At 41.3% G+C, this 16390-nt stretch overlaps 1 protein-coding gene across 4 annotated transcripts in view; it reads left to right on the top strand.

Annotated features, from left to right (window-relative positions):
- Window positions 1-865: 865 nt before the first annotated feature.
- Fam13a (family with sequence similarity 13 member A) overlaps window positions 866-16390 on the top strand; it is a 90583-nt gene continuing 75058 nt past the window's right edge. For 3 of the 4 annotated variants that reach the window (XM_031382049.1, XM_031382047.1, XM_031382048.1), the window contains exon 1: window positions 874-1056. In XM_031382049.1, the coding sequence (XP_031237909.1) occupies window positions 1028-1056 (29 nt within the window). In that variant the 5' untranslated portion in view covers window positions 874-1027. Of the gene's footprint in view, window positions 1057-16390 lie in introns of all 4 variants that reach the window. The other variant, XM_031382046.1, reaches the window with a different exon arrangement.

Here is a 16390-nt window from a genome sequence, read left to right as displayed (position 1 = left end):
TGCATGCATATGTACATACACACATGTGAGATACAAAATTATAAAAAAAAAATTGACAAGTACTAAGAAAGCCTTATTGGAAAATTGGTTTTGTAAAATAGAAGAATATATAATAAGAAACAACTCTTTTCCAAGTGCAGTTGACATTTTGGGTAGGAAAAAATAATACTCAAATAGCTACATTCACTCTATATGAATAAAATCTAAAAATAACAAACAGAAGGGCCATGCTAGTAGACGTTTTGATCTCCTGAAAACCCAGTTAGGGCACCTTGTCCTCTTCCCCTTGAGTGATGTCACCAGGAACTGCTTACAACCTAGTGTAAATAAGTATCTGGGGAAGAAAATGTGGGTAGGGCAAGGGTTCAGGTAGTTTGTCTGGAAAAGCCTGGGACAATCTGGAAAAGCTTTCTCTGGCTACTGTTTGGGTAGTTTCTATTTGTTTATTTATTTTAGAATAACAAGGATTTGTTTATTTATTTAGAATAACAAGGTGCAGTCCAACTCTTCCCTTGGGTGGGCCTAAAAAAAAGAAAAAACCCTTAAGGGACGCTGTCTGTCCTTGACAACGCATTTCCTTGCTGGCTTTCTTGCACTTTGAGCCTTGCAGGACTGGACTCCTCTGCAGTTATTGGTTGCTTTTCACAGACTGACAGATTTGTCTGGAACCTCTCAGAGGAAAGTTTCAGGTTGCTGGGGCTTGCCAAGCCCACTAAGCAGCGAGCAGAGCAAAGTGGGGTGGGGACAGAAGGAGGAGCGGGAGAAGCCAGAGGAGGATCCGGAGGAGGAGCAGCCTTTCACACTCCACTGCTCCTCCTCTGATTGGCTCTGGGTTTCAGCTGCTTCGCTGGAACAAAAGGTCAAAGTGGACTGCAGTGTAAATGTGGAGGCAGCCGATAAATATCCTTGCCTGCAGCTGGAGGTGGAGAGGCAGTGTCAGCTGCAGAAGGTTGTGTGTTCCGCGGGTCCTGCACTCAGGGCTTGACTGGAAGGCATTCGGGGATCCCGGGCAGATTCGCAAACGAGGATGGCTTGTGAAATCATGCCGCTGCGAAGGTAGTGTTCTCTGCTTCTTATGCCGTTTGCTATTTTCTGGGCAGCGTACTTAGCCAGTGCTCGGCATCATTAGTAACAGGCTGCAAACCTTGCAGTCTGTTCTGCACTGTACTCTTTCCTCAGACCAGATAGAAACATTTAAATAGCGCACTTCTCTTTCACTGACACTTTTGTGTAGTTGCTCATGATTATGGGTTCAGTTATATCTTCTTTTAATGGAAGTGTATGTAGAACAATACCTCTGCAACTGAAGCAGAGCAAACTGAATGGGCTTGCTGGGTCTCTAGGCTGTTAGAGCACTTCGGTGAGCTCAATAGATGGATCTGATTATCTGCTCTCTAAGCAAGGACTTTCTCTCTTCAAGTATATTGTAGTCATTGGAATAAAGGTTGAGGACAATGTTTTTCCTTGAATAATTCTAGGTAGATTGGTTACCCAAATGGCACTTGGAAAAAAAATAACAAAAAACAAAACAACAACCCCCCCCCCAAAAAAATGCTGTGTAAGAGTGATTAAGCACAGGGTTCTGACTTTGCTTGTGGGGACTGTGATGGTGGGGAGGGTGTCTCTCTGAGTCCTATAGAAATAAAGGAAGGTAACTCTAATTAGCCCTGGCTGTTTAGGAAGCACACTGCTGGTCAAGTAGGCAGGAGTGCTGTATGTGTTAAAGCCACTGCAGAAATGACTGGGTCTTGTCCCGACAGAGAGTCTGAGCCGCCCAAGGTCACAGTTCACAGTTTTAAAACTTACTTTTGCTAATCATATGGTCACATTTGAATTGCAAGTACTTAGAGACAGTGACCCTTGACTTCATATATATGTTTCACTTACAGTTTTCTATGTAAAATGGTATTTTTCAAAATTCAGACAGTAATGGCAATTTATTGAAAATACTTAGATGAAATGAATTTACTTAAAAAAAAAAAGAAACCAATCCCATGGATATTTTGTTTGTTCTTGAACAATAGAAATATGATGAAAAACTGTATCATTTATGGTAAAGGTTCCTGCAGGCTGGCTGTGGTGTGAGCCAGTGTGCTTGGTTTTCTTTTGCTGTCCTGATATGTCCACTGTAATAGGAACTTGATTTGGTGTTCAGAGTACCTTATCAGAGAACTGATACTTAACGCAGAAGGAAGTGCTGTGTAGAGTAATCTATAATTCTATGTTGATTTGGTGGAAAAGTCCCCATGCTTGGCATTTCTAAGAGAACAAAACTAATGTACACTTTTTGGAATTTTAATATCTAATTTTAAGATTGAGAACTTTTGTCCTTACAACAATGTCAGTCCTCAAGAGCTCCAAGCAGGTTTTTTTTAGATAATAAGGATTGGCCATTACTGTTGTAGCTACACGATAATAGAATGCCTGCTATGCAGAGCAAAAATGACCACGTGAGTTCCTGAAAGTTATTTTACACTGTTGGTCACTATAGTGAACCTAGAAATATCTCAATGTGCATTTAAGAATGCTGAGTCATGACTTTTGTCTCTCTGGTCACTCCTCACCAGCTCACTGTGCACTCAATGTCCCCTTACTTCCAAACTCGGGGTTGGGGGGAGGTGATTGATCCCCTAGCAATCTTCACTTGCAGTTTATTTCCGCTTTTGATTATAAACTTCTTGAAGACAGTGGCCAGGCATGTATGATGAGGCTTTCTGCACAGAGGTCCCTTGTGAGCCGAAGTGTTTGTGCTGACTCGCTCATGCTCCTGCAGAGTGTTTCTTCAACTCTCAGGCCAATGTGTCTCCATGTTTTCTCCATGTTTGTTACAGAAATGATACCTATTGCTGGGGATCCCATCCTCAGTCTACCCAGAGGAGAGAGTTTAGAGACTCATGCAGGGAGGATTTCACCAGAGTGCTTGAAACTGAATTGAAATAAATAGGTAAAATATTAGCTTTAAACAACAAGTAAAGCAATTCATGGTGAATATTGCATTGAAAATACTGGTGTGAATTTTAGTTAATGATTATAGCTTGTAGAAATCTATTGACAGCTGCTCCGTGTAGTAATCTAACACTATGCTGCCTAACCTTGGCACATAGCATATTTAATATCATGGCCTTATGGGAGGTATTCTTTTCAGTTTTGCCTGTTCAAACAAAGCTTACAACATTGTTTAATGTTTTCTCCTTGATCAAACACTACTGCCCTGCCAGTGAGGTAATTAAGACACAAGTTCTGCTGTCCCACTCTAGTGAGAACGCAGAAATATCACCAGGCAATTGCAATGCCATGTGGTAAATTCTGTAATACTCAGCAAGATTAGAGTAATAACAGATGCACCTCAATGGATACGTTTCACCCTGTGTTTTAGTCAACCTCATCTACGTGTCTGATGTTATTAGAGGGTACACATGAAATGTAATGTCTACCTAACTTATAATTTTCATAGGTGACTTTTTAGCCTTCCTTTGCATACTTTCCAAAGGCATAGAAGATATTTTGGTACTACTAATCTATAACTGAGATGAGAATGCACACCAAGTTAAAGAGTGAAGATGATTTAAGATGCCTTGGTCCTCTTTCCAGTCTTCTGTTTTCTGTGGAGTTTCCAGCATAGACTTGACTCAGACATGCATGGGCTCCAGTAAGCACTTTGTAGAGATTAAGTGTTCGATTTCTGTCCCTTTGTAAAGTTCTCATTTCTTAAAGTTCATTTCAAATGACCTAAATTTTAAAATGAAGTCTTATTAGGTCCTAAAAAAAAATAAAGTTGTGTCACATTTTTATTTTTTAAAGATTTTTATTTATATTTTAATTGTGTAGGAACAGCGGTATGCATGTACTTTTGGAGGTCAAAAGAAAAAAAAATTAGATCCCCTGGGGCTCGAGTTACATGTGATTAAGAGCTGATAACTGAACTCCAATCCTCTGCAACCTCTTCCCCACTTATGTTTAAAGATTCTAAAATATTTACATCATTCTTACAGTTCCTGATAAGAACAACACTTTATGGTCTTCCCTATCTATAAGGGTCTTTGAGATAAATAATATGAGGGGAGTAAGAATTGAAAAGAGAGTGAGATTTTCACTTTGGTGACTAATGTGGTTGCATTTTATTAGATCCCAGGTGAGCTGGCAGCTCAGCTCTTTGAGTTATTTACCTTCTATTGGTGTTGCTTTCCCTGCAACAAGTAGGTATGGATCTCTACTGAGATATTTCCTGAGAGATACACCGTAGTAGGCCCCAATAGATACAAAGGCTTTATCTAGACCTTGACCAAATCAGCTTTCAGAGCAGTACTTTGAACTGCTAGATTAACTTCCCAATAGCCCCTAAATCACTTTATCTCCACCAAGGGTGATATGGAAGACCATGAGTGCAAGGGATTTAGCTTCCTCTTTAAATGTACAGGCATCTTCATGCTTGAGTAGACATCAGGTGCGGGCCTATGTTGATTTACTAAGTGAGAAGTGGAGGTGCATAATGTCTACGGGAGCTTCTTTTTCATCATTTCATCCAGAACATTATAATAGCTTGAATATTAGTTTTCCAAGGGTGAAGCACATAGGCAATCCAAGTTTCAGTGGACTTCAAAGAAGATTTAAAGCAACATAATTAATTAGCAAATACTAATGATCCAACATTTAAAATTTTGCTGAAACTTCCTGTCAGTGAAACATATCTGGCCTGTAAATGGTGGTCTTACGAGTATCCTTCAGCAAGCCCATCAGCATTGACGATGGCATAATATTTGAGTTCACTGGAAAAAACCTAAGTCCCATGGATCCTGCTCCTGGGCTGCTGTGTAGTGTTAGAGAGCCCCCTGCTGCTTGCGGAGGTGATGCCCAGCTTAGCTGGTATTACTCACCACCCTGCCTGCCAGCACAATAGAAGGAGTTAAAAGTTACCTCACTTAGACCTGGGTGGGTTGTATATCTGAATGTATTCTTTATTGGCCATATAGCCTGTATTTGTTAGTAACAAACCTGAAAGAAAAACAGGCCTGTTCTCACTGCGTGCTGACTTCCTTACCTGTAGAGGAGAAACGCGTGCCAATTACTCATGGAAAGAAGGTAATTTGGCCAGACACAGTGGTGCATACCTTTAATCCCAGCACTTAGGAGGTAGAGACAGGAGGGTCTCTGTGAGTTCAAGGCCACCCTGGTATGCATAGTGAGCTCCGATATGAAAAGAGATAATAATGAGATCTTTTGACCCTTTCTTAAAACAAAACAAAACTCGAAAGCACGGATGCTGTTTTTCAAGGCATGTTGAAACGGTAGAGGTATTCAGCATTTAGTGCTTGGGGTTGTGCAAGTATGAGGATCTGAGTCAGGAACCTCAGCACTTGTGTTAAAAGCAGGGCATGGCTATGTGTGCATGTAACCCAAGCACTGGGTGACAAAGACTGGCAAATTCTGAGACTCTGATGGCCAGCCAGCTTAACGGAAAATAACACCCTATAGGATCAGTGAGAAACTCTGTCTCAAAGCAATAGGGCAGAGAGCACTGTTGCTTTCTGATGACACCCGCAACTTCCGCATTCAGGCACACCCTCACACTCAGCCTTCCTTTCTCTCTCTGTCTCTGTCTGTCTCTCCTTTCTTTCTGTCTCAGTATCTCCTCTCTGTCTCTATATCTATCTCTGTCTGTCTGCCTCTCTCTCTCTCTCTCTCTCTCTCTCTCTCTCTCTCTCTCACTCACTCACACACACACACACACACACACACACACACACACACACACACACACACAAATAACATCAAACTAAATTCCTTGGAACACAAAAGCTTTTCACCTGTTCCATTCTTGTGCACATATATTTATTTGCATGTGACAATGAGAATCAACTACCAGTAGTCTGTACTATATGGAAACTTCTTAATGAACTACTTGTCTTCCCTTAAGAAGAACTAGAAAAAATGTAAAGGAATTAAAAATAACTTTCAGATTTATTGATATAACACTTGCATGTCACACACACACTTCACCAATTTAAAGCATGTGATTCGGTCGCTTTCAGCATATTCGCAGAATTGTGCATCAACTGTAGACATCTTCATCACCTAGAAAGAGACCCACTGCTTAGCTTTCAGCCTCATCTCCTTGATAGGTGCTCTCTCGTACCCTTGTTTCTGCGGACCTCCCCTCTCTGGTACATAAACAGAATGGTACGGCTACATCACATGTAAACGTTATCTTACTGGCTTCTTTCCCTTTGATGTTTTCAAACTTCACCTACAGTATCTATGGCAGGTACCAGTTCTCAGTTCCTTTTTATGGCTGAATATTATTCTGATATAGATATATCAAATTTTGATAATCCATTCTGTAGTTCATGGACCTTTTCTCAATGTTTAAATACTTAATTGTTTTTTTGTTTGCTTTGTTTTTTGTTTTTTGGTTTTTTTTTAACTATTTGATAGTTTCATATATTTGTATAATGAATTTTACTCATATGCAGAAGTAGCTTTGGAGAACTCTGAAAATACAGCCTCTACTTTAGGGCCAAAGAGATCCTTAGTGGTTCTCTAAATCTCTTTTTATTTCCCATGTGGCTAAACTCAAACTCATGGAAACAAAACAGTTGCCTAGTCAGCGACATAAAAACATAAAACATATGCAAAAATCCCTACCGAGATATGTAAATAAAAAACATTTATATACAAAACGGATCTCCTTGGTGTTGGAGGGACTACCAGCAGAATTAAGGGGGAAGACATTGTTACCCACTAAGCAGTAAAGGGAAGTGACCTGCTCAACCTGTTCCCAGAGGCTTGGAGGTCTGCGAGATAGACACTGTACTAGAGACTGAAAGGAACTCTGTGGCCATAGATGGCTCCCTGTGTCATGTTCATCATCCACTTGACCTGAAGACAATAGGCAATATTAGTGGAAACATCAGAATGCTGTTCTTTACATAACTCTGAAGGGTTTCCATTACAAATGATAGAAATATTTATACCAAAATATTGCAAATAATGTATTCAGTTAATTGTTGTATGCATATATCATACAAAGGAAAGACATTTGGAAGGTTACATCTATTAGAATACTTAAATATTTTCCCTAAGCGGTTTTTAGCGCATTTCTTAAAACTGTTATAACTGTTGATTTAGGAAAAGCAAAAGTGCTATTTTATATGCTTATCAAAATTTGAAGTTCTCTTCTAGTTCTTTCTATGCTATAAGATAATAATGAGTGAGCTTGTCTTATAGCCAACCATCTGGAATTGTTTCTACCTTGTTGTGTTTTCACATAAGGAAGACTTGTTTAAAAGAGCTAATGGGTGTGGGGGAGTACTTAGTCTAAGTATTTCCACCCATTTGTAATGGAAACCCTTTGGAATTATGTGGAGAACAATTCCTCTCATTCCTGGTACAGGAGCACTGTTTTGTAGTGGGAGAAACTCTTCATCATCAACATGAGTGATCATCCACAGACCTGGGGAGTCTTAGGAGCTGGCTCCATTCAGACTTCATTCATTCTCCTCAATAGACACACCAAAATGGGACTCCTAATTCCAAACTGCATGATGTGTTTTCAGAAGAGTACAACCTGGTAGGGGTTCACTGAAGGAGATTGCAGCATTCATTTTATGCATGAAGGTGGCAGATGAACTTTATTAGGACCTCGTATACATTCATACACTTTAAAAGTTCTGAGTGACTCTCTTGAGCTACGTGATTTTTTTTCTGGTACAGATTTGCCTGTATGTCTTCACATTTAATATTCCTTCCAAATCCCACATTGTCACCTTGAGACTGCACTCTAAAACCAGTTTGGTCTCCTTCATTTAATTAGTATTGCCAAGCCAGTGAATACTGTATCCCAGGAACAGAAACAACTATTTCTCAGCATGTTTTAAGATCAAATACATTATAATCTCACCCAAATCTCCCCAAACACAAGTTGTTTTAGGCTCATCTTGAAAAGGATATGCTAGTGGGGAGAGTAGGCCTGGTTAACTGTAGTTTAAAAGATAAGTGGAATCCTTAGAGGGTTGTTTTCTAAAGTTGGAGCACCTATATAATTAATAGAAACAGAGAGTGGGAGGGGTTGAAAGTTGAGAGTAAAAGCTCCTAAAGCCAGGGCTTCGGAAACCATAAAATAGAAATAAAGAATAAAACTCAGAAAACAGCTTTATCAAGAAGTAACATGAAGGGCTAGATAGAGTTGGTCACATCACACGGAATGAATGGAGATAACGCAAAGGACAAATGGCTTTGCCAAGGCAGTGAGCGAAATGGGAACACAAAAGAGTTACTGTACTGTCAAGATGAAAATGAGCCCCAAAACCAAGATAGGAACCAGACTCTGGCCAGAACACACCACTCACACCTTCACACACTGTGCAAACCATTCACATCATCATACACTACACAGACAACCCACTCTTCACACACTGCATAGACCACTCACACCCTCACATATTGAGCAGACCACTCACACCCTCACACACTGCACAGACTACTCACACCCTCACACACTGCACAGACCACTCACACCCTCACACGCTGCACAGACCACTCACACCCTCACACACTGCACAGACCACTCACACCCTCACACACTGCACAGACCACTCACACCCTCACACACTGCACAGACCACTCACACCCTCACACACTGCACAGACCACTCACACCCTCACACACTGCACAGACCACTCACACCCTCACACACTGCACAGACCACTCACACCCTCACACACTGCACAGACCACTCACACCCTCACACACTGCACAGACCACTCATACCCTCACACACTACACAGACCACTCACACCCTCCCACACTGCACAGACAGACCACATACACACTGTGGTGTTTTTCTAAGTGACTTTTATTCACTTTCATTTCCTTCACTTAACAAAAATTCAGGTGCCCCTCTCCCATTGGAGTCTGGGGCCATTGTCCCAGGCCACTGCTGCTTACAATGCTGCTCCCCGTCAGCACCATGTTGCTTCCTGTTGTCAGCACCATGTTGCTTCCTGTTGCTTCCCGTTGCTTCCAGAGGCCTTTGAAGCCTGTTATCTTTCCACCATGGGAATAGTTTGCCTTCTTTCCACCCTCTTTTCCCCTCTAATGCCTATGTGGCCATTGGAATTCAGTGTGGCTTGTTTCACAAGTCTCACCAAACCCGCCAGGGTACACAGTGCTACAGAAACCAAGGGTTAGAGACAGACTGCAAGGACAGACAGCATCTGCGCTTTCACAGCTTATTGGCCTTCCCTTGATGTGTTTATATCATTTAACTGTGATTGATTTGAGTCATTGCTAATACTTTCCTCTGAGAATGCCTGAGGAGTGGAGGAGACAATGTGTGTAAACTCTCAGCACAAAAGCCTGACTTGTGATGAGCTTTTAGTCAGCAATAGTTGCCTATCCCTGTCTGTGGATTTTGTGAGGTTTGCCATTACGTCTTAGTAGCCTGTGCATCTTTAGCACTTGTCAATGGTTCTAGCAAATAGTAGTCTTTCAAAATGAGTGCTTGTGCAGGTCAGTGTGGAGCTCACACTTACTCCCCTGTGCTGCTCATCAGCACTTAAGCCTAGTACAGGATCACAGCAATGCTTCAAGTTACCTAGGCAATCCTCCCCAGGAGAGATGAGATGGAGTGACAGTGAGAGAATGATTGGCAGTGCCTTCTGCACATCTATCACCATCTTCCAAACTCCCACATGCAGGTTTCACCATTTGCGAGATTATACTATTAAAACTCTATTAGCAAATCATTGAAGTTTTGTACTAACAGTAAATATTGGAAAAACTTCTTTCCACCTTCTCTCTGAAAATATCCACCTACTGTTTTGTTTCAGTGACTAGAGTTGAATATATTTTTAACTTAATAACTAACGTTCCAAAAATATTTGCCTATCAACTAAGCTCAGCTGTTGATGGTAGAGCTTCTACTGGGTTTCATACTTTTGCTTACTGCCTTGCCAAGAGGCTCTTTGTATTGTTATTACAGAAGAACAGTAGCCATAACACTCCTGGACAAGGCCTCAATGGCCCATAAGATCTTCTAGCTGCATTGAAAATCGCTTGGAAATAAACTAAGAATTTCTTTAAGCTCCAAACAACCTTTGGATTTTCAGTAAAGTGAAATTGTTTTCTTTTCCTGTTCTCAAGCCAGAACAAACACTGGTGAGGCCATATTCAAACATCCCCTTTCTGAATATACCCTCTTCTGGGCGCTCCACACACCACAGGGTAGTGTTTACATTACAGGTGTAATGACAGAACTCCTGCCTCTAATTGTGCAGTTGGAGAAAAGACACCGTTTTCTTTTCCTTAAGTAACGATGGAAGGAAACCAGACTATAGTCCAATCCCACTAACTTTTGCAAAGAAAAAGACAAGACCATTTAAGGTAATCTCAGCCTACAGATTCCTGGGAGTGTCCTAATTGTCTCAACTGATCTCACAAATGATAAACAGTGTACATCTTAAAAATATTTAACGAAAGCTTTGTTTTGAACAGTTGGCAAAATCTTAATGCTTAATCTATTCAAGCAGCCATTTACTGGGCACATGCAGCATACGAGACACCTGACTAGATGCTGAAGCACAGAGATAAAGACACATCCCTGTGGTGAGACAAACTTGAGAGCCGACTTACACCACTGTGCAGTCATGAATCTGTGAGCAGTGTCTGGGAGCCTGGAGCTGAAGAAGCAGCTCCCTTCTAGGGTCCTGGCAAAGCCTTCCCAGATTAGATGGCCCTTGAGATAAAACTCAAAACTACGCAGAGAGAGAGGTGTGGAGTGGGAAGGAGGAATAATATGTGCAAAAGGAGAAAGTTACAAAGTCCTGTGAGAAAAGTCTTGTTCCAGAAGCACAAAGGGCTGACTCGGGAGGAATTCGATGTGCCAGGCTTCAGTTTTTGGATTTTACCCAAATGCAGAGGGGAAGCAGAAAAGGCTGAGGGTGAATTAGCGTGGATAGCAGGGCCTGAGTAGTGGCACTATGGAAGAGTTCTGGGAAACTGGAGTGGCCAGAAGCAACAGGCGTGGAAAGGCTTTCGGAGGACAAATGCATGCATGAAGCTTAGTGACTGAACAAAAAGTAGGGAAAGATAAACTTTCAAACGGACATTTGGCCTATTAATGTGATCTAAAGCTCTCGTACCAAGAGTGAGAAGTCCTGTTGTGTTGTGGCTTGTAAACAAGTCTTAGTGCAGGCTCCTGGGAGAGAACAGTGTTGACCCAGTTAGCAGGTGGCTGTGGTTCACTTTCCACCTTCTGACTGGAAGGAGAGATGTGAAGGAAATGGAAAAGACCCTTCTACCTCAGCACTCCTGGATAGGATTCCACTCCCTTCCTGTCACATGCAGCTACCCTCAACCCGCTCAGTTCCTTAGCCATTGCAAGCTGTTAAACAGACAAGGGCTGAACAGATTGTGTGGGAATAGAATAGAACTGGAATAGAAGGAGACGATTCTTTGTTCCTTATAGAAGTAATAAACAGTTCTTTGATATTTTTTAACACGACTCCTATTGCCCAAGATGCCCTCAAACTTTTGTTTTGTTTTGTTTTGTTTTCGAGACAAGGTTTCTCTGTATAGCTCTGGCTGTCCTGGACTCACTCTGTAGACCAGGCTGACCTCGAACCCAGAAGTCCACCTGCCTCTGCCTCCCAAGTGCTGAGATTAATGGTATGCACCACCACGCCCGGCTGGCCTCAAAAAAAGTCTTGAGCTGCTGACCCTTTCCTGAGTGAGGGAATTACAGGCACACGCTGTCTGTCACCCCTGGCTTTATTCAAGTCTAGGGACTGAAACCCAAGCTTTGTCCAGGCTAGGCAAGCACTCTACCAACTGAGCCACATTTCTAGCCTGATTACAGAAGACAGTATAGGTTATAGAGAATGGTACAGTCATCGAACAAGGAGTTCCTAAGAAGCATGCAGAAGGGCCTCCTCCACAGGCTTCTGAGGTACGCTCTAACAGTCTTGCATGCAGTCAGGAGAGGCTACCAAGAGACTTGGAGTCATCCTGTCTGTTCCCATGGCCTTCCAGAACTATGTCATTATGTCTGCCACTGGGCATATTTGGACCAGTTTTCCTCTCCCTCCGTACCCAGCCAGACAGCAAATGCTGTTTTGTTTTTGGCTCAGGATGGTTCTGGCTGAGGGGCTGACCAGGAAGATGAATTCCTTTATGAGCAGATCTTAATTCAAGAGCCTTCCTTTCATATGCAAAGGAAAAACTTTCCATACCATGTTTCTATGTGTCTCCATGTCACACAGTGTACAAGGAGCCACAGCATTTCAGAACTCTCAACCATAACCTGATGGCATTTGTAAGGCCAGTTAATAGGTTAGGACGCTTATTTTGCATACTTCTGTTTTATATTTGGACAACTAATTTATAGCCTGTGGAACATATCCAAGCAGAGTAACAACTTGATGACATTTGTGCCTGTGTGTATATGTGAATACGTAATGTAGGAAACATGTGAGAGTAGTTCAGCAGAGTGAGCACCTTAGTGGGGTCTTAAGCACATGCTCGGAAAGGAAATCCAGTGTCTGTGTGATCCCTGGGGAAAGCTTATCTTGTCTTTGAGTGCTTACCTTTTTGCAAAGTTGGGCATGTTCAAATTAAGAAGAACTTGAAAACCGATATAACTAAGTATCACAGTCCCCAGGAGCTTAGAATGGCAGAAGTCCATTGTCCTAGAGGTCCAAAGGTCTGTTAGACCTGGGCTCTGCTGGTCATTCTCTCTGCAGAAGTGAGGCAGTGGTGTACACTAGGTCTCTTTTCCCTTACTGGCAAGAAAAACCTTCCACGCCATGTTTCCAAGTGTTTTCATGTCTCCATTCATGTTTCCCTTTTTCTACAATGACACAAGCTGACTCAAGGCTTAATGGCTATATTTCAACTTGATTCCCTTCTGAAGTCCCAATTTCTACACATGGTCACATCCTGAAGTTCAGGAGTGTTGAACTTCTGTGTGTATTTTTCAAGTAGTGAATTACACACACACACACACACACACACACACACACACACACACACGTTTAAGATTTCCACCCACAGTAAAGAAAATGGTAGTTACCCCTGGGACTTAGCTAACTGGCAGAGTGTTTGCTGAAATCATGAACCCATTCTCTAGGTTCAGATGGAGAACCACCAGAGGGGAAGGGGGAAAGGAAGAGGAGGAAGAAGAAAGATGAGGAGGAGGAGGAGGAAGAGGAGGAGGAGGAGGAGGAGAAAAGCTTTCCTATGATATTGGAATAAAAACATCTTAAATCTTGGAAAGTATTTTGTCTCTCCATTTTGCTAGACAGATAACACCATTCAGGGTTGGTTAGGCTCTCTCATCTTAGGCTCATCTTTGCACTTCTTCCTTGGTCAGAGAAAGCCATTACTCCTTGGAAGAAGACACTTTGTGTTTCCATGGGCTATGTGTTGCATTCTTAGTAACAAACACAGGCGGAAAACTGTAAAGCTGCTGCTTGGGCTTATAAGACAGAATTGCAAATAGCTCATCAAATTACAGTCACCAACGCTTAGCTACAAATTGATGGTAAACATTTACACTGATTTTCCAGGAAGCGCTCGCGTGTGCTTTTGTGTTGTTTGTTTTCTGACCCTGAGTGGGATCAACCTCAAATCTAAACAGCAGAACAACACTGGACGCCTCGCCACCCAGTTGTCATGGTCCGCAGTCAGTGCCCAAGACAGGACAAACAGAGGCCACTCAAGTAAGCACAGCACTTCCTAAGAGGATGAAGAGAAGGCTAGCATCACTTCCTTCCTGATCTCAACGAAGATTCTGCGAGTAGCACTTGGTGCAGTGCGGAGCCTCGGGGAAAATCAGAGTTCCGGGAAGATTTGCTTAGTGCTCAGTTTCAGTTGTGGCTAGGTTCCTCTTCCACCTTTGCCCTTTTTTCTTTAAATCCTCACAAATGGTTTTCCTCATTTCTAGAAAGAGGGGAACCCAATTCTCAACATTTACTGATATTTTTTTTCTATATTTTTTTTCAGTATCGAAGAAACACTTAAAAAATTCTCCAGTCTTAATTGAGACTATGTTTAAAGAGTGAAGATGAATGTGTAAATTATGTTAATTTTTTGGCAATCAGCCACTTTAAGGGATTAGAAAGTAGAATAAATTGGATTGCTTCTGTTACCATTCAATTTTGGCATTGAATGGGACAGCAGTTTGAAAATGCATTGGAATATCTTATTCTGGGAATTCTCCCAACAGCTTTTAGGTTTTAGTTTGGCTTGTTTATTTGTTTTGTTGATTTCGTTTTGGTTTGTTTGCTTGTTCCCCACACAAAACACCATGCTTTTTCTGTTTCTAGTTAGCTTACTGTCTAGTGGTCTAGAAAACACTACATTCTGTGGTTCCAAACCTCATGAAAAGATTCCAAGGGTAGGTGCCATTTACGTATATGATTCACCAATGCTGGCCTTATTTAGGGAGTCCAGAAGAGTCCACTAAAAGCCCAATATCTAAGTTATTGTCACTTCAATTGTAACTTCTCAGATGTAGACTTTTGGGGTCTGTGCCAAACATTCTTCCCACAGGAGTTGTTTTAAGAGACTATACATCTCAAACATCTCCTTATGTTACATGAATAGCAAAAAGCAAACAAACAAAAACAAAACAAAACAAAACAACAAAAAACAAACAAACAAAAAAAAACCAAAAAGCAAAAGCAAGCAAGCAAACAAATGTCCCAACTATTTGGCACTGCACAGCCTCACAGCCCAGCACTCTTCTTCATCCTTAGTGACTTGTTTTTCAAACCTAAAAGTGAATCAGAATTCTAAGTTTAGAATCCAGGCAAAGGATTATACTTAATTTAGAACTTAAGTGAAGTCATTCAGTGTCTTTGGACATGACTAAGATTGTCAGAAAATGAGCATCAGTCAGGAATTTATCTAAGTAGTTTGGGGCCAAGGACAAAAATTTATTTGTCTTGACAACTGTATAGAAATAATGATCTTTAGAATGTTTCCCATTCTGAACTATAAATCTTGTGAGACAGTTCATTTTCTTGATGCTGTTAAAAAGCACTGTCCTTTGTGGTTTTTTGACTTAGAGTGACTTCCAAAGTCAGGGTAGCTAATTATTCTTCAATTAACTGATTTGATTATTTTAAAATCTGTGATTTAGTTGTTTCAAGTACACAACTTTATCAAAAATTTATATAACTATGCCCCAGGCAAGAGTACTTCTAAAGAACAAAACGGAAGAAATATGTCCATTATTTAATCAATTTAATTTATTTACCTTCATTTTCTTTTCATATTTTGTTTTTCCATACATGGATTGCATTCTGATGTATACTAATTATCCATAAAATGTAATATAAAGTCTACTTCATTTTATTTTAATTTCTGTGTTTTTTTTTCTTTTTAGAACACTTAAAACTGATCAAAATGACAGAGTTATGATCTCTAGTTTCTGACTTCATGCCTCATGGATGAATTTACTTTGTGCCAACACAGCCTAAAACAATGTTTGTTCATGATCTAAACCTGTGTTCCCATCAAGAGACATTCTTGGACTGGCACGACAGCCCACACCTTTAATCCCAGTTCCAGTCAGACATTCAAACATCCAAACCACATCCCTGGCCCAGGACAAGCTATTTTGATAACTAAAATCAGTTAGAAGGCAATTAAGGACCAAGACAGGGTGGGGTATAAAAATAAATTGTACTCAGCACTAGCCAGTTATTGATAGAGTCATATTGGGGTGTCTTTGAGAACAGCAGGGTTTTTCTCAAAGACCAGGATCCCAGAAATCAGAATGACCACCTAAGTAGCCCAAGGCCAATGGCTTTCAGGTTCTTGTCTACAGACTTCAAAGAATGAACTTTGAGAACCATTGAGGGCACGTTTTAGAAAGAAGTTTTTATAGATTCATAGTAGGAATGTAAGAGAAAGTGAATGCAGGGTTCCTGTAAGCAAGAAGGATCTCTGAGCATGCATGGAACAACATTAAGCTGCCAGTTCTGGGGACATTTTTAAAGAACCTATGGTACACACTGGGCTGAACCACGGGGAGAGAATGAGCTAGTCAGTCTGGATGGCCCAGCCATCAGGTGTCCAGTGCTTCTGACCAGTTCCAGTCACATTCTCACATACAGCTTCCAGCCAAGAGATAAAGACAACACAGAGCCAAGAACTAGCATTCTCAGCCCCCACCAAGGACAGTCTCTGCTTTGGGGTCTCTTCCCTACCTGACCAGTTCTGTCTTCTCCTCCCATCACGGCCTGGACGAGTTATGCCTCTACTTTGAGCATACTTTTCTAGATAAATGAGGGCAAGTTAAGTGAGAGTCTCTATGAGGATCCAAAGGCAATAAGTAATTCATTGCATTTGTGGGAGAGGCATGTACAGGTGGGGGGGGGGAGAGGAG

This window comes from Mastomys coucha, unplaced genomic scaffold (genome assembly GCF_008632895.1).
Source record: "Mastomys coucha isolate ucsf_1 unplaced genomic scaffold, UCSF_Mcou_1 pScaffold20, whole genome shotgun sequence".
NCBI classification, from domain to species: Eukaryota; Metazoa; Chordata; class Mammalia; order Rodentia; family Muridae; genus Mastomys; species Mastomys coucha.
Note: the sequence above shows the minus strand (reverse complement) of the source record. Positions and strands in the feature narration are given on the sequence as shown.